The sequence below is a fragment of the Trifolium pratense genome, linkage group LG7, assembly GCF_020283565.1.
Source record: "Trifolium pratense cultivar HEN17-A07 linkage group LG7, ARS_RC_1.1, whole genome shotgun sequence".
Classification (NCBI taxonomy): Eukaryota; Viridiplantae; Streptophyta; class Magnoliopsida; order Fabales; family Fabaceae; genus Trifolium; species Trifolium pratense.
Window position 1 is genome coordinate 30,216,884 of NC_060065.1, and position 19,293 is coordinate 30,236,176.

The following is a 19,293-nucleotide window of genomic DNA, read 5'->3' on the forward strand; positions in this document are numbered from 1 at the left end:
CTAAAGGTCGTCATTTAATTTGGAGGAGTTGTAGCTAATATGTCTTTCTTAGTGGATAAGATTGTTTTTATTTTGTAGTTTTTGCTTATAGGACGTATAGAAAATCTTAATCTTTTATTTTCTCTGATTTGTGTAATGATCTATTAGTTTGCCTTCACAGAACTAGCATAGGCTAAAACTGGATTAGCTGGAAAAGAAATTGGATTTGTGTGTTATAAGTACAAAATTTTCGCCATTGTTTAACAGTGATTAATTTATGTCGAAGAACCCGTTGAGTACACGAGGTGGTTTCTCCCCTCTCAATTGATAGAACTTCATAGTGGTTAAGAAGTCCAAAGGCTCATATTAATTACAATGGTAAAAGAAACGCTATAAATTAATTTTCTTCGTTTTGCTTTTGTTTCCGTTTCTTTTGATTTTCAATAAGATTATTTCCCCTATCATTGTATATAATTTCCTCTTTTTTTGATTAATAAATATGAGCATTTGACATAAGATTAGGGACTTAGGACATAGTAAGGGGTCAACATAGTTGGGATGTCTACTATTCCTTTTGATACCATTATGCTCTAATTAGTGTACACCAAAAAAAAAAACAAATAATAAAATATATTATTCGATTTTTGGAGAATTTATTTTGGAGAAATTAATTAAATATAATTTTATCATCTATAATTAATTTATTTATTTTACAATAAATAAGCAAAATCTTAACCCTAATATCAATGTTTTCGACTTCTTATAAATGTGTGCCTAGATTTCTTTGATCATACGAGTAGCGGCGCATCCCAATACCATTCATCTCTCCCCCACCCTACTCTCTAGCTAGATCCATGAGGGAGAAAACAAAACCAGGTTTACGAACTATTGTTCTAGTCTTTATCAAATGGAAATCATTACCGTTGTCTATCTCTACTCTTTCTCTGACATATCAAAATAAATATTTAACAACTGTGATTTCTTTGATTAGATGTGAGCATCATGGTAAGCATACCTAAAAACTAAATTTTCATCTCAATTTTTTTTTGTCGAAATTTTCATCTCAATTTAATAATTGTGAAATTAAAATAATATCTGTATATACACTAATGGCTCACTTATTGATTTGAATGAGTTACCTCCAGATGATCAAGCAACAAACACTTGCATTATATGGCAGGTATGATCTTTATGATCTTTTATCAACATGATTCCTTACACTTAATATTTCAATGTCAAATATTTTATCAGAGTTTTTCATTTAATATACTAATCAATTATTCCTTATCAATTCGACAGGATGAATTCAAGGTATCAAGAGAATATTGGAACAATTCAATGCATCCACATGAATTTTCATGTTGATTAGCATTTTTAAATGGTTGATGATGAAAAATGAGTGTTTATTTGCAAATCAGAAGTTGTAACTCCAACAAAAAAAGATTGATAAGAATCCTTATATAAGTTCTTCAAGGATATGAATATCTCTTTCTTTCAAGAATTTCATGTTGATTGCATTTCTAAATGGTTGATGATGAAAAATGAATGTCATATCTACAAATCAGAAGTTGTAACTCCAACAAAAAAAAAGATTGATAAGAATCCATTGATTCTTCAAGGATATCAACATTTTCTTAATATATATGTAATTTTCAACAATTTGATTTTAGGCACAATTCATATTTTGTTATGGTATTTCAGAGCTCTATAAGCATGTCTAGATTTTGTTATGTTTGAGAACTTTTTATATGGTTGCATTTTATTCTGATCTTGTATTAATGGATAGTTGTATTTGAGTTCTAAAATTTAAAGTTACATTTATGTTATTTTATAGCGCAAGAGTGTATGACCAATTATTAATATTATAAACTATTATAAATGTCCGTTTCGATGATACCAACACTTATGAGTATATTAAATCACATTATTTTATCAAATTTTTATCAATGTCAACGTGTCAGTGTTGTGTTTAGTATCTATGTTTGTGTATGTACTTCATAAAACGTAATTGAGACTATACGTCTGACACCAACGATAATGGCCTCATTGAATCATGTCATTTAAAAAAAATTATCAATATCAATGTGTCAATTTTATGTTCAATATTTGTATTTCTGTATGTGCTTCATTGAACGTATTTTAGACAACGTGTCACTAAATTCTCGAATTTGAATGTAGTTGGTCGATTAGTATTGTACATTTATCACTAACAAAGAAAACATAGTTTGGAAGAGGTTATAAAATGTTATATATGAATTTTTGTGAAAAGATTTTATTCTAATTATAATATAATCACAGTATGTTAGAGTCTACAATAAATAAACATGAATGTTACGTTGGAATTTGCCTTTAAATTGAAGTAGAAAATTGGTTTTTTCGCCCCAAGGGAAAAAACGGTGCCTCAGGCGAACATTTTCAGTAGAGCATGAGCTGACTTACTTTTTTCTGCCCCAGGCAAAAATTCCTGTGCCATGGGCGAAAATCGCGCAGTTATATATACGTGTCACGTTTCTGCAGCTGTAAGAGAGAGAAAATGTGAGGTTTTTTAGGGTTCTTCATCCAACATCAATCTAGGATCAAAGGGGGTTCCTTTTGGGTATATTCTAGGGTTGGAGAAGTGTTTCTAACACCTTGTAATCACGTATCATTGAAATCTCTTGGTCACGGGAAGAGATTTGGGAAAATGGTAGAATTATGGTTGAAGTCTAATTCTTGCAACTCTTTTGTAATGAAGAAGAAAGTTTGATAGTGGATTGGAGGGTCTCTCTCTATCGTTTTGGTGGTTCTAGCTTTTGTTGTGATTATTGCTCATCCATTTATTGATTTGATTGCTTCAATTCATTTGCCCCACACATTAAATATTATTGGTGTGTCTCTCCCAAAAAAAAAAAAAAAAATATTATTGGTGTGGTTTTCGACTCGAATTCACAACATGTTACATGTTGTTTTTGTTCTTTCTCTCATAAAAAAATTATTTTAATTTATTTTGATGAAGTGTAATTTTCTGTGTTAGTACTATATTAGTATTGGCTATGGCTAACATGCACAAAATGCACCATATGGTGCATGGTGCACAAGTCACCGATTTTATTATAACGAATACGAATTTTATAAAATTTACCGTTGAATTAAAAGTTTATATTATATAGATTATCCATAAAAAAAATTAAAAACTATTTGATATGTTATTAAATCTCATAAAGATTAACAGTATTTAATAAAAATTCATAAACCGTTAATTTTAACAAAAATTCATAAACCGTTAATTTTAACTGGTCTCAATAACATATCATATGATTTTCAATTTTTTTCCAAAAAAAATATAAATAGTCTATATGATATAAACTTTCAATTCAACGATAAATTTTATAAAATTCATATTCGTTATAATGAAATCGGTGACTTGTGCACCATTGACATGCACTTCTAGATGGTAGAACTTGCCCTTAGTACTCTATTTCCGTGTTTTTCTGTTGATAGCATTCCTTTTTTGGTCACTATTCAGCCACGCTTCATGTTCTTTTCTCTTTCATGTAATGATTCACTATTGCTTCTATTGCCACCAACCCACAACAAGAACAACACTTCCATGGCTTCACGTTCACCTAGGCTTCTATCACTAGCAAGAAGAGCCTTTTCTTCATCATCATCATCATCATCTTCTCAACCTAATGCTGTTTCCTTAGTTCAAGGAGCTTCCAGAGGAATCGGTCTTGAATTCGTAAGATTCTTTTTTTCCTACAAAATCAATGTTTTTTTCCTCATGGGTATTTCATACATTGTCAAAAAAATCTACTTTTTCTTCATGGGGTGTGATTTTTTTTTCCTCTCTGTTTTTTTAGTTACAGTTTTGTGTTTCTGCATTGTGTAGGTGAAGCAATTGTTAGAGAACAATGATAAAGGGCATGTTATTGCTACTTGTCGTAATCCAAATGCATCAACTGGGCTTCTCCATTTGAAGGATAGATTTGATGATTGTCTTCAAATTTTGCCATTGGATTTGACTATTGAAAGTTCTATTGAGGTTTTGCTTCTGTTCCTATTTATTGTTTTACTTTATTTTCTGTCATTTTTACATACAGTAAGCATGAATTTAGATACCAAGTGACCCTTTTAATTATTAGGGTGTTGGGACTTATTATAGATTTCTTGTCAAACATTAAACTTTAAGTGGTGTATTTGGTATAGGAAATTTTACTAGACAATAGAAATGGGATTTGTGGCATGGTTTATAAAATATGTTTAGCTTCGATTTAACTGTAGGCTTATATATGCTATTAGTCCTTTGTACATATTCCTAGTAATAGAAATGCTAGAGTGTAGTTCAATTGTTAACTACCAGAGACATTATTGGAGGGGTCAGGTCGGATTCCCCACTTCTCCACACTTAAATGTTTAAGTATAGCCACTAGGCTACTTGACCAAAAATAAAAAAGAGAAATGGTAGCATCGTACTGTAAGTGTATAGCTCAGTTGGTAGCTACAACTACAAGGGACATTATTGAAGGGATCGAGGTTCGAACCCCAGATTCCCCACACTTAAAGTGTGTGAGTTTAGCCACTTGACTACTAGATAAAAAAAAGAAACGAAATGCTAGCAAGACAGTTTCTTCTGTTAGGTTTAAATTCACAAGGATTCCACTATATTTTTGTGGAACCTGCATGAATTAGTAGAATTTATTTCCAAAATAATGAGGTATATTTGAACTTTAGCTATGTTGGAAAAAGAATAAAAGCGTGCTTTTCTAGTGTTAAATGGGCTTGGATATCCAAGCTCATTATATATGTTATCAGAGTCAGGTTAAGGATGACAATGTAAAAAATTGACCCACAAACTGCACTAGGCGTGAGAGTGAGTATTGAAGTTGTATTGGAGCCCCACATTGACAAGCTGTTGGACTGTTGGATGTATATATGCGCTTGGGCACCCTCATCCTTTAAGTTAGCTTTTGGGAGCAAGATTCAATCCCGTTTAACACCTAGTACTATTTCTCCATCAATATATTCAAAGTCAACCTTAATAACAATTAAAAAAGAAATGCTGGAATAATGGCTTAGAGATTGTTGAGTCTCAGCCATTGAATCAATTGAAGCATGTTTTTTACTTACTTAATCCCTTGGTATTAGAGTTTCTTCTGGCCTCGCTATATCTATTGCCACCCTTTGGTCTATCAGCACATAACAGGCCCTTCAGTATCGACTCCGCTAATGCTAAGTCATCAAAATGGGGAATGATTTCTTATATAAGTCTTGAGCAAAAAGGACATTGCACATATTCATCCTTATATATTACTCTGATCTGTGTTTTCAATCATAGATCGCAAAAAATAGCAGTTTGTTCAAATTCCACTACTACCCTTATTATGTTAACCAACTTGTCAGTTCCAAAATGAAAACTTTTGACTAGGGAGAATTAACAAATGTAGCAGCCTTTTCTATTAAACAACATGATTAGCTATAGGCTATTGAATATAGGTTGATATATTCTTATTTAATACTTAAGATAAGACAGTTAACTGTTAGATTTAAAAGATTCCAAAAACCTACTCCCTCCGTGATAAACTATAAGAAAAAATTACTTATTAGGTTCATTGTATGATTAATGTATCTGGTCTATAATATAAACCAGATACATTAATCATACAATGAACCTAAAAGCCGTTAAAAAAAATACAATGAACCTAAAAAGTAACTTTTGCTTATATTTTGTCGCGGAGCCAGAGGGAGTATTAGTTTGTTAAGCTTTGTGTTTTTCATAATATTTCAGGAATCTGCATTGTCAATAAAAGAGACATATGGCCATCTAAACCTTCTCATAAATGTATCTGGAATTTTTTCAATACCTGGAGTATTACAACCAGGTAAAGATTTGTTTCATTCTTTGGTAATGGCTATAATAGAATATCCACCGCCTATTGTCATTTACAGGCAGGTTTAAGAGCTTGCCCCCTGTAAAGATAGGAGTGTGTAACGGAGGCTAGTTATGTGTAACTATGCGCTAAAACTCTCTTACCATATCTAAGTTTCTTTCGAACTGCGTTAGTTAATTATATTAGTTAACATATGCTATACAGAAACCACATTGAACAAATTGGAGAAGTCGTCTTTAATGCTTGCGTATGAAGTTAATGCCGTTGGACCTATCTTGGTTATCAAGGTAACATCAATCTGAATTTCATTACAATTTTTTAATTTATCTATCTATTTAAGATAATTTGTGAAGTAAATGCGGGTTCTATCTTTATATATTGTTGTTTCTATCTGATTTTGTATGTGTTTCTTTTCCTTCAATGTTATGAATCAATGTGTTTTCGATGATAATATGAGTCAACATGTTTATCTAATTCTGTGAATTTCTAAATCAGCACATGTGGCCTCTTCTAAAAGTTGGGGGTGGCATTGGGACTGAAAGAAGTTCTGCAGTTGTTGCTAGTTTAAGTTCAAGGGTTGCATCTATTGGAAATAATCGTCTCGGTGATTGGCATTCGTATCGATCTTCAAAAACTGCTCTTAATCAACGTGTGATCCTCTTTTTTCATCATAATTGTCTTGTTATACTCAGTATGTTAAATGCATCATTGGATCATGCATTGTGGTCTCATTTGAGCTTATCTACTGGCATAAACGCTTATGAAACTGTTGGGAGAGTTTATGATAACAATTTCTGACATGGTTCATAAGTTGTTTTCCACTTATTTTCGTATGTAGCTAGTTATGAAAACAACTTATATCTGATATGAAAATCGTTTGACTTTAATTTACCTTTTGTTATACGTAAGCACTTATATGATAAATTATTTGAAATTGTCATCATTAAGAGCTTATTTTTCCACTTACGTTCTATCAGTGTCGAAGACTATCTCGTTGGAATTTGCAAGGAAGAAGGATCCAATAATAAGTATTTTATTGCATCCTGGTACAGTTGATACAGATCTTACTAAGCCATTTCAAAAAAATATTCCTAAAGAAAAGCTCTTAACCAAAGAGTACTCAGTTCAAAAGCTGTTACACATCATTAACAATGTGAAGAGTCAGGACAATGGAAAGTTCTTTGCTTGGGATGGTCAAGAAATTCCTTGGTAATCTGTTATATTTATGTTAAACAACATAGCATGAAAGTGCGGCATCTGAATCAGAGAACGCAGACTACTCAAACGAGGTAATTAACAAAATTGCTTTCAATTCATTTGATTGATTACCATTCCCTATAATCTATATATGTCAAGTTATGAGCACGAAGAGTTGTAATCAGAGAGATTATATTGAAATGATATGACATGAAAAAATCGTTTATAAGTAAAAGACGCTTCACACCTTACACACACACACACACACTCACACACTATCAAGAGTTTGATCTTAGTCTCTTTTGTTTGATTGTTCAGGTTGTTAAAATGGAGACAACTCCGAAGAAAAAAGGACATCATATGAGAAAGAATTTGCAGGCGATGAATAGAATGAACAGAATGATAGCTTGCACCGGAGACAATGATAGAAACAGCTTAAATATAAATAGTTAAGAAATAAGTTATTATTTAGAATGCAACCAAATTGCCTTTGTAAAGAATCCTATTTAACAAAATTCAAAAATGATTTACCTTATAGTTTTTCATTGACACATTTATCTCTTAAGTACTATTGGACTATTATCTCTCCAACACATGTTTTCAGTACATATAAAGGAGATAAATTAAATGCTCAAAACAGAAGAAAATCTAAAAATGAAGATAAAAAATTGCCATCGTCTAAAGACAATAAGAGAATAATATTTATATAAGTTCGTCTCTACATGGATTGTTTAACAAAGTAGTTAGAATGAATTTAGGAAATAAAACTGAAAGTAAATTTTGGTTTTTAAGAATTTGTTTTGAGAAATTCAAGTTTAGAAAGATGTGGTTAAGTTGTTTTAATTCCTCCCCTATTTTTTTTTTTTTTTTTTTTTAAAAAAAAAAGAGTAGCAAAGCGCTACTGCCTCAAAAGATATATATATATATATATATATATATATATATAGATAGAAGAGGATAGAGATACAAAAAAAAAAGGAGGGGGACTAGACCAAAACCTCCCTAACTAAGTACAACCCTATAGAAGGGTTTACCAAGCCTGTTAGTTTCAAAGCTATCTTTAATAACAAAAGGGATAATATGGCGTTATATTTCCTTGTAATTCCTTTTAATACCATGACGAATTAACCAAAAAGTAGTAAAATGTGCTTTTGGATACTAAAATTATCGTATTCAATTAATAACACCCACTACTTTTGTAGATGAGTATGGAAATCATGAACGCATTAACTTGGTGAACATTAATTCGGTGAAACTTAAGCATAGTATTGTATTATGCCATTCGTTTTGTCACAAACCTCAAGTTCAATGTTACGTACTATTCCTGGCGTTGGTTTAAATAATTATCTCAGGTTGAGATTTAAAAGCTATGTCACTGGTCAATTAATTCTTGTTAACAATTCATAAATACGTCTACTTATGAATATACTAGCATGAAGAATAAAGATAATTAAATGAAATAATAAACTGAATTGCAATGAATGTAGTCTTTTTCGAACCTATTACATGGATTCAAATAGTTTAATAAGGGGAGTTCATCTACTCAATCTAACCTAAGGAACTTGGTTACTCATATGCATAATCAACATAACAAAGAGTTTAAAAAATTACAAATACAAAATAACCTCATTAAAGCGCTAGAAAAACTACTCCCATTGGTGAGAGATTGCCTTGCTTTCTTGAACTCTCTCAATTTCAGTGTGTCAAAATATGGTGGCCTGGACCTCTATTTGTAGTGATTTTCGTGCATTGGAACGCGCCCCATCGTGGCACGATCCTTCAGTAAATCTTCATCGTGGCACGATGCATGATGTGCAGATTTTCTTCAATTTTTGCTCTATTTATGTAATTTCTTCTAACTCTTGCTTATTCTTCAAGTAAACTAAATCTTTAGGTATTTTCCATGATTGACTACTTAAAACGAATAAAATTACATAAAAATAATCTTAAAACTACCCTAAAAACATCATAGTAATTTCTTTCATCACAATTTATTACAAAAGAGACTAACGCTCCTTATATAGCCATATGTGAAGTAAATTTGGTGGCTTTCAACAGGATGAGTTATATAATGATAAGTGGTCTGTGGTCATGAAGAGGGAAAAGAGATAAGAAAACTGATATTTTCATCACCAGTCTCTATCACGGCCGTGTGAAGCTTGCTACTGCCGCTACAGCCTTCAGATTGGTGCAACATTTGATCTTTAGTGGGTTTTTATGATCCTTAATGTGATTAATAGCTACTTCCACGAAATTGTAACTCTTTCCTTCATAATTTCCACTTGATTTTCATTAAACAAACACTTATCCACGATGTTTTCTCTCCCCACCCTTTGTGATTCTTTTATCCCCTAACTTTCAAATTTTACCCTTGCAAAAAACTTCGGTTTATAGAAACCGAAGTTTTTTTTTGCCTTGAAAACAAATTTCGGTTTATGAAAACCGAAATTTACCCTGAATTTGTACTAAAAAAAATTCGGTTTCTACGAACCGAAGTTTTTTCCGAGGGCACAATTGAAATATTGGGGGTATAAAAGAATCGCGGAGGGTGGGGAGAGAAAACATCCTTATCCACATCATCATTGCAAGCCTTAACCATGAAGTCATGAAAATGGGCCAAAAGGTGGATACTTTATCGATGCTTTTGGGCCTACAAAATAGAAAACAAGCAAAATGTAGTAAGAAAACTAGAAACTTTGCAAACAAGCAAGATTATTATAAGGAAAATAGTAAGAAAGTACTAAAAACTTTGCAAACAAGCAAGATTATTATAAGGAAAATAGGTACTAAAACTATGCATATTTTAAAGGTATCATTTAAGGGTGATTAATTTTTATCGGAGAACCTATTGAATATACAAGGTGGTTTTTCCCTTTCAATTGACCTAATTTTCTCTAAATACAAGAGCCAATGATAGAACTTTCATGACCACAAGCTTAAAAAGTCCAAAGACTCGTATTACAATGATAAAAAAACATTATAAATTAATTTTTGTCTTTTTGCTTGTGTTCCTTTTCTTTAGATTTTATTTATTTATTTTTAATTTGAATTTTGGGTAAGGTTTTTTCTCTTATCATTGTATATAATTTTCATTTTTTTTTAGTTAATATATATGACCATTTGACATAGAATTAGAGCTTACTAGGGAGTCAACAAAGTTGAGATGTCTATTATTCTTTTTAATGTCATTATGCTCTTAGTGTATACAAAAATTAAACTAAATAAGAAAATATACTATTCAAATTTTTACCGTGAAATTTATTTTGGAGAAATCAATTAAATATAATTTTATCATCTATAATTTATTTATTTTACAATAAATAACAGAATCTTAACCCTAATATCAATATGCTTTTGACTGCTTATAAAATGTGTGCTTGAATCGCTTTGATGATACGAGTAGCGGCGCATCCCATAATACCATTCATCTCTCCCCCACCCCACTCTCTAGATCCATAAGGGAGGAAACAAAACCAGGTTTATGGATTATTGTTTCGGTCTTTATCAAATGAAAACCATTACCGTTGTCTTATATCTCTACTCTTTCTCCGATATATCACAATAAATCTTCAGCAATTGTGATTTCTTTGATTAGATCTGAGCAGCATGGTAAGCATACAGAAAAATTTGATTTTCATCTCAATTTAATAAATATATATACACATGTTCCCTTAGTCCCTTAGTATTGTTTTGAATGTGTTACATCCGGATGATCGAGAAACAGACAACTGCCTTATATGCCAGGTATGATCTTTTAGCAACATGATTCCTTACACTTGATATTTCAAAGTCAACATTTCAGATTCATTCAATAACTGATGAATTTGGTCTATAATATAGACCAAATACATTAATTATTCAACGAATCTGAAAAGAAAACATTTGCTTATAATTAAGGATGAAAGGAGTACTAATCAATTTTTCCTTATCAATTGGACATGATGAATTCAAGTATCAAGAGAATATTAAAACAATTCGATGCATACATGAATTTCATGTTGATTGCATTTCTAAATGGTTGATGATGAAAAACGAGTGTCCTATTTGCAAATCAGAAGTTGTAACTCCAACAAAAAAAAGATTGATAAGAATCCATAAGTTCTTTCTTAATATGTAATTTATTTTTCGTAATTTGATTATGGACACAATTCATATTTTGTTATGGTATGTTTAGAAATACCATAACAAAATAGTTGTTGTTAAAATCATATTGTTAAAAAAATTACATATTAAGAAAGAAAAAGATATTCATATCTTAAAAAACTTATGGATTCTTATCAATCTTTTTGTTGGAGTTACAACTTCTGATTTGCAAATAGGACACTCGTTTTTCATCATCAACCATTTAGAAATGCAATCAACATGAAATTCATGCATGCATCGAATTGTTTTAATATTCTCTTGATACTTGAATTCATCATGTCCAATTGATCATAAGGAATAATTGATTAATATATTAAATGTAAAACTCCTACTCCCTCCATCCCAAAAAGATTGTCCTAGTTGACTGTTTCATCACGTTTGCCGATGCATGACGATTAATATTTTTAATTGTATAATAATAAAAATTATAAAAATTTGATATTTTAAAAATACTCATCGAGACAAATCAAACAACATCTTATATGATAATATTTATTTTTATTTATTAGTAGAAAAATATGGTCAAACCAAAATATATAAATAGTATACATTTTCAAAATGGGTCCTCATTGTGGGACGGAGGGAGTAATTTTTTTGGTTATGTTTGAGAAGTAATTACCGGTACTTTTTATGTGGTTGCATTTTATTCTCATGTCGAATTAATGGATAGTTATTTGAGTTCTAAAATTTATAGTTATATTTGGGTTCCGCTAATATGTGCCCTAAGGGCACATTTTAAGGTGCATTAAATTAACTAGTATTTCACTTAATGTATTTCAAAAATAGTAATAATCAACTTTATTAATTAAAAGATATGATCCACTATATTTATTAATTATTTAAATCAATTTGGAAGACGCTCTTGCCAAAGATAATGATGATACACAAAAACGTGATGCTGACTAATTATATGCATCCAATTTATTTTTGTTTGTTAACAATCAACCCATTTTTTTTCCTTCACAAAAACGTGATGCTGACTTTGAGATGGTATACATAATCATCTCTTAAATCATCTTCAAAATCAAAGTTTGTATACCATCTACAAAATCAGTAACATTTCCAACTTGTGTAAAATGGAGGTGTAAAATTCATTGAAAGGACTAAAAGCAAAGATGATAGCTTTGTACCAAAATCATTTGACCAGCGTGTGTATCATAATCGTGATCTTTGGTAAGAGTATCATAACCTGCCTTTCAAATTGAACCATATATTTTAATTAATGAAGTTATTATTACTATTTTTGAAATACAGTAAGTGTGATACTAGTTAATTAAATGCACTTTAACATGTGCCCTTTAGCCACATGTTAGCATTTGCCTTATATTTATGATGATATTTTATAGTGCAAGAGTATATGACGAATTACTATTTTAATCATCAAAATCTACATAACTAAGATAAAAAAAAAAAAAAAATTCTCAAGGGGTTAATATTTTATAGGAAAATGTTAAATAGTGCAGCCGGTGCAATAGTTAAACACATAAATAAGGAAATTTTGTCTTGAAACTCGTACATTCAATGCACTGAAACTGTAAAAAGTTGTTTTTATCAACATTAACCTTATGTTTTATTTCTATTTTTGATATACTTAACAAGTGCACCTGCTGCACTGTTTAACATGACCCTATTTTATATTAGACTAATAAACATAATAATTCATTACAAAAGAGAGCATATATCATAAGTAATGTCTAGAAATTCAAAAGATTAGATTGAAAAGTGAACCGCTTCATGACTTGCACATCATTCTGTTAACTACAACTCTTTGGTGGTGGTAGTGGTAGTGATTTGATTGTAGTGATGATTCACATTCGATCCATTCATCTTTGAGTAGCTTCTTCTTCCATTTAGGAAAATTCTATGGACAAATAAATTTCTTTGTCATATGAGAGAGAGAAAAAATTGAAAAGAAAAATAAACACCAATTAATCGTACTTTGAGATGTTGAATAATTTGTGTTGTCTTTATATATATATTTCTATAAAGATGTGAATTTGGAAGATCATATTACATTCTGTCGAGGACATCCTTATTAGGTACCTTGCAGACCAAGCTCTCCCATTTGACACTTGAAAATAGATATCTCCTCCCTTCTTATTAAAATCAAAGTGTTCGTTACCAACACATTCTATAAAGCACATACACATTTTGAATAGAGCGTCTACCGATGTCAGATTCATCTATGTCCGTTCCGGTGTTAGACATATATCAATGTATGTTTCGATGACATCGACACTTATGATTAGGTTAAATCACACCATTTTCTTAAATTTTTATCAATGTCAACGTGACAGTGTCGTGTTTAGTATCTTTGTTTGTTTATGTGCTTCATAGAACGTGTTTGAGACTACATGTCTTACATCGACGATACTGATTACATGGAATCATGTCATTTTTTCAAATTTTTATCAATATTAATGTGTCAGTTTTATGTTTGGTATCCATATCTCAGTATGTGCTTCATTGAACGTATTTCATACTAAGTGTCACGAAATTCTCGAATTTGAATGTGGTTCTTCGATTACTATTGCACATTCATCTCTAACAAAGAAAACATAATTTGAAAGAGGTTAGAAAATGTTATATATGAATTTTAAGGTGTAATTTTTGTAAACATTATAGTAAATAAACATTATGTGAATCTCCACACACACCAATATAAAGATAGTGTATAATTTATGTATAATTTCTTTACATGCAATCAATATCATTATACGTAAATATTTGAGGAGATATTTTAAGAACAAACTAATAAAAGTGACACTATGATGTAATTTGAATGGATGCACGTGTAAAATAAATTACACTGTTAGAGTATAACAAAATAATTTAATAGATTGATGATTTCTTATTAAATGATCGTATAAAACTAATTTACACCGTCATACATGTTCATTAATCTCAAGAAGAAAAATTTACACCTGCCTAAACGGTTGCAACTACCAAAAATCAATTCTGAGATATGTTACCGTGTACTATATATTTCTGTGTTTTTCTATTAATAGCATTCCTTTCTTGGTGACTATTATGCCACGCTTCATGTTCTTTTCTCTTTCATGTAATGATTCACTATTGCTTCTATTGCCACCAACCCACAACAAGAACAACACTTCCATGGCTTCACGTTCACCTAGGCTTCTATCACTAGCAAGAAGAGCCTTTTCTTCATCTTCTCAAGCTAATGGTGTTTCCTTAGTTCAAGGAGCATCCAGAGGAATCGGTCTTGAATTTGTAAGATTCTTTCTCTTACTAAATCAATGTTTTTTTCCTTCTGGGTATTTTCTACATTGTAAAAAAAACTACTTTTTTTCATGGGGGTGTGAATTTTTTTTCCTGGTTTTTTTAGTTACTGTTTTTTTTTTCTGCATTGTGTAGGTGAAGCAATTGTTAGAGAACAATGATAAAGGGCATGTTGTTGCTACTTGTCGTAATCCAAATGCATCAACTGGGCTGCTTCATTTGAAGGATAGATTTGATGATCGTCTTCAAGTCTTGCCTTTGGATTTGACAGTTGAAAGTTCTATTGAGGTTATTTTTCTTTTCTCAATAATTGTTTTTCTTTCTTTTCTCTGTCATTTTTACAATAAGTAAGCATGAATTTAGATACTAAGTGACCCTTTTAATTATTAGGATGTTAGGACTTAGGATAGATTTCTTGTCAAACATTAAACTTAAAGTGGTGTATTTGGTATAGGAAATTTTACTAGACAATAGAAATGGGATTTGTGGCAAGGTTTATAAAATGTGTATTAGAATTGGGAGTTGAGCTTAACTCAACCCTACAAAACGTGTTGTAAGGTGATGATTGCAAGTGTGCGGATATAAATAGTGGCTAGACCGATCAGAAACCTGGTAGCAGGTGGGCCCAGCGGATCGAGGTTATGAATTCTGATACAATCTTAGTATAGGGAGTTGGGCCTAACTCAACCCTACAAAATCAACATTTGTAAGGTGAGGATTGCCCTCACTTATAAACATATATTCAAGCCATCTCGCAACCGATATAAGGCTGTTAACAATATGTTTAGCTACCATTTAACTTTAGGCTGAAATTTTCTATTTTTTTATTACCAAATTATATGTACAAAGTATCCACGGCTATTTAGAAGTGATTAATTTTTTCCGGAGAACCTATTAGGCATACAAGGACTTATTGGCTTAAACATGCTATTAGTCCTTGTAAATATGCCTCCTTATGCAGTTAGTCCCTGCAAAAATATTTTGTTTCCATTTAATTTGCTGCTGGTGTAGATGACTGAATGATACTTCAACAATGCTAGGTTGGATAAGCGAGGCTGTGTGTTGCTAGCATTTCTATTCCCAACTAAATTTTGTTATATTTGGTCAAGTGCAGTAATCCCAAAAACAGAAATGCAAGTAACACATTTCTCTTTTGTTTGTTGAAATTTATAGGGGATCCCAATGAATTTATGTAGAACACGCATGATTTAGTAGAATTTATTTTAAAAATAGTGACATCTATTTGAACTTTAACTAAAAGGAGTTTGTGTTGGGAAAAGACTAAAAGTGTGTGTTTGTAGTACTCTTGTTCCCATGAATAGAAAAAGAGATGTTGGAATGATGGCTTAGAGCTTATCGAGTCTCAACCATGGAATCAATGGAACCATTTTTATGAAGTTTACATCATCACTTGTTAATTTCTTCTCCCCTCGCTATATTCATTGTTGTCAATCTCAGGTCACAGAAAATAGCAGTTCATTCAAATTCTACTATGCTGCGGTGCTATAGCGCTTCTATAACCACTATTTGACATCACATTCTACTAAATAGCATATCGCGGAACAATACCAGTTTCTTCAAATTCCGCTACGCTATAGCACTATAGCTGTTATTTGACAACACTGACATTGATTAAGTTAACCGACATGTCATTTGCTAAATGGGAACGTTTGTCTAGGGAGAATTAACAAATGTAGTACCCTTTTTTATTAAGACTGATGTTATGTCATGATATTGTTGCTCTTTTTACAATTTACAAACAACACGATCAGCTATAGGATATCGAATATAGGATGATATATATTCTTGTTTAGGCATTACGACCGTTCACTGTTAGATATGAAAATTTCTTGTTTGTTAAGCTTTGTGTGTTTCATAATATTTCAGGCATCTGCATTGTCAATCAAAGAGACATATGGTCATCTAAACCTTCTCATAAATGCATCTGGAATTCTTTCAATACCCGAAGTATTGCAACCAGGTAAATATTTGTTTCATTGTTTGGCAACGGACATAATGTAAACTGTGAGCTAAAACTTTATTACCATGTTATATGTATAGTCAATGATATTAGTTATCTATACTATACAGAAACCACATTGAACAAATTGGAGAAGTCATCTTTAATGCTTGCATATGAGGTTAATGCCGTCGGTCCTATCTTGGTTATCAAGGTAACATCAATCTGAATTTCATTACAAATTTTTTATTCGTTTATCTATTTATGATAATTTTAGAAGTAAATGTGAGTTGTTTATGTGTATGTGGATCCTATCTTTAGCTATTCTTGTTTCTGTCTGATTTTGTATGTGTTCCTTTTCCTTCAATGTTATGAATGAATGTATTTTCGATAATTTGAGCCAACTTTTTTATCTAATTATGTGAAATTCTAATCAGCACATGTGGCCTCTTCTAAAAGCTGGAGGTGGGATTGGAACTGAAAGAAGTGCTGCAGTTGTAGCTAGTTTGAGTGCAAGGGTTGCATCTATTGGCGATAATCGTCTTGGTGGTTGGCATTCGTATCGATCTTCAAAGACTGCTCTTAATCAATGTATGGTTCTCTTTTTTCATGATCACTGTCCTATTATACTCAATATCATAAATGCATCATTGGATCATGCACTGTGGTCTCATTATATAGAAACATATATATAGTCTATCAGTCATGTACTACACTGCACATGTCCATGCAAGTCGGATGGGAAGTGGTGTTTCCAGTGGCTGACGGGTGAGTAACGTGTAAGAACCTGCCCTTGGGAGGGGGACAACAGCTGGAAACGGCTGCTAATACCCCGTAGGCTGAGGAGCGAAAGGAGGAATCCGCCCAAGGAGGGGTTCACGTCTGATTAGCTAGTTGGTGAGGTAATAGCTTACCAAGGCGGTGGTGATCAGTAGCTAGCTGGTCCGAAACGATGATCAGCCACACTGGGACTGAGACAAGGCCCAAACTCCTAAGGGAGGCAGCAGTGCGGAATTTTCCGCAATGGGCGAAAGCCTGACGGAGCAATGCCACGTGGAGGTAAAAGGCCTACGGGTCATGAACTTCTTTTCCTTGAGAAGAAACAATGACGGTATCCGCGGAATAAGCATCAGCTAACTCTGTGCCAGCAGCCACATTTCATAAATGTTATTGCGATGCATTGGTTGGTGAAGTATACATTAAATTCAATTTGATATTGAAGTATTGAACCTGTTTGGATTAGGAGAGTATGAAACTAATTTATGACATGTTTATAAGTTGTTTTCAGCTTATAGCATATATGAAATTTACTCTTTGTTATAGAAATAGCTTGTAGCATAAGTACTTTTGTTTTACCCTTTGTTTGAAATGGTAACCATTAAGAACTTATTTTTCCCACTTACGTTTTACCAGTGTCGAAGACTATCTCGTTGGAATTTGCGAGGAAGAAGGATCCAATAATAACTATTCTATTGCATCCTGGTACAGTTGATACAGATCTTTCTAAGCCATTTCAAAAAAATGTTCCTAAAGAAAAGCTCTTCACCAAAGAGTACTCAGTACATAAGCTGTTACACATCATTAACAATGTGAAGAGTCAAGACAATGGAAAATTCTTTGCTTGGGATGGTCAAGAAATTCCTTGGTAACTTGTTACTGTTATATTTATGTTAAACAACATAACATGTAAAAATGATATTGACAATAAGTTTCAAAGCTCCATTCGAAAAAAAATGACTATAGAATCATATTTCATAATAAAATTCATTGATTCATTCATATTTGTTGTTAAAGATAAAGGAAATACAACTACTTGATATGTTTCTCATTTCATGTTAACCATCATTTCCTATAAATACTTGTTAAAATTTGTATTCAAACTAAATAAAAGGCCAAAGTTACTCGTCAATGATGTCAAAATCAGACCAGACCGGCAGGTTGAACCAGGAATTGGCAAGTTTTTTTATTGGCTCAACCGTAGCTGGTTCATAGTCTTTTAGAACTTGATCCAACCAGGTGGTACCAATTTAAACCGTGATTGGTTGAACTAATTGAATCATGATTTAAAAGTCTCGACAGTTTGATATCTCGTCTAATTTTAACAACAATCGATTCTTTCCCCTCGAAATGTGATCAAATGTCGAGATTGCACGACTGTGGCATGTAGAGACATATAACTTATAAGTGTGATAGTTGAATATGGGAGAAACAATATATAGTGTTGAATGTTGATCATAATTACTTGAATTGAAAATGTTTAGATTCTAGATGATGGGACTCTAGTGCAAACTTTGCACTAATTGACCAACTTGTTATCAATCAAATGGCCACATGAACAGAAATAGTGTACTATTCAACAATAATTTCCATAGCATACCAATAAGATGTATTTTGCAAACAACAAAAGATAAGCATCAAATAACTAGATACAGTGTGGAACTTTGGCACTTGTAATACCTTTTCCCAATACTTTTGTTACATATACAAAATGAAAAAGTCATCATAAACTCACACAAATGAGAGATGTGGTCTAATAATTTCGGCATATTTTTGCCGGTTAAATTAGGACTTGTGGACTTTACATTGTTTCTTCTCTACTCTTTTTATTTTGTAAAATTTCTCTTATATTTTTACGGGCTCATTTATTCTCCCCACTAAGATTTAATTTAGAAATTGTCCTCGTAAATTTATCTCAATTGATGGAAATATTGATATACGCAAGTGTTATGATTTAAACCTTAGACTTTTCACTTATTTATTTTAAGGGTGAAATTCTGATTCCTTTGATAAAAAAATTAAATCTGGAAACTTACTTTTAAGAGTTCTTGAACAAGTTTGTCATCTCACTCATCTACTATAGTATCCATGTACCCAGGGTCGTCTCTGAGTTTTAGGAGACTC

General features: G+C 31.8%; 2 protein-coding genes across 2 annotated transcripts; both read left to right on the top strand.

The window, feature by feature from the left end:
• The first annotated feature begins 3,456 nt into the window (after positions 1 to 3,456).
• Positions 3,457 to 7,581, top strand: LOC123898471 (C-factor-like). The gene is made up of 7 exons (XM_045949440.1): positions 3,457 to 3,700; positions 3,851 to 4,003; positions 5,747 to 5,840; positions 6,054 to 6,136; positions 6,345 to 6,498; positions 6,827 to 7,138; positions 7,365 to 7,581. Exons 1-6 carry the CDS (start codon positions 3,494 to 3,496, stop codon positions 7,060 to 7,062), a joined length of 927 nt encoding a protein of 308 aa, XP_045805396.1. The 5' UTR covers positions 3,457 to 3,493; the 3' UTR covers positions 7,063 to 7,138; positions 7,365 to 7,581.
• Positions 7,582 to 14,192: 6,611 nt separating this feature from the next.
• On the top strand, positions 14,193 to 18,171 carry LOC123898472 (C-factor-like). The gene is made up of 6 exons (XM_045949441.1): positions 14,193 to 14,423; positions 14,568 to 14,720; positions 16,320 to 16,413; positions 16,524 to 16,606; positions 16,830 to 16,983; positions 17,806 to 18,171. The coding sequence occupies exons 1-6, from the start codon at positions 14,220 to 14,222 to the stop codon at positions 18,039 to 18,041; spliced, it is 924 nt and encodes a 307-aa protein (XP_045805397.1). The 5' UTR covers positions 14,193 to 14,219; the 3' UTR covers positions 18,042 to 18,171.
• The last annotated feature ends 1,122 nt before the right edge of the window (positions 18,172 to 19,293 follow it).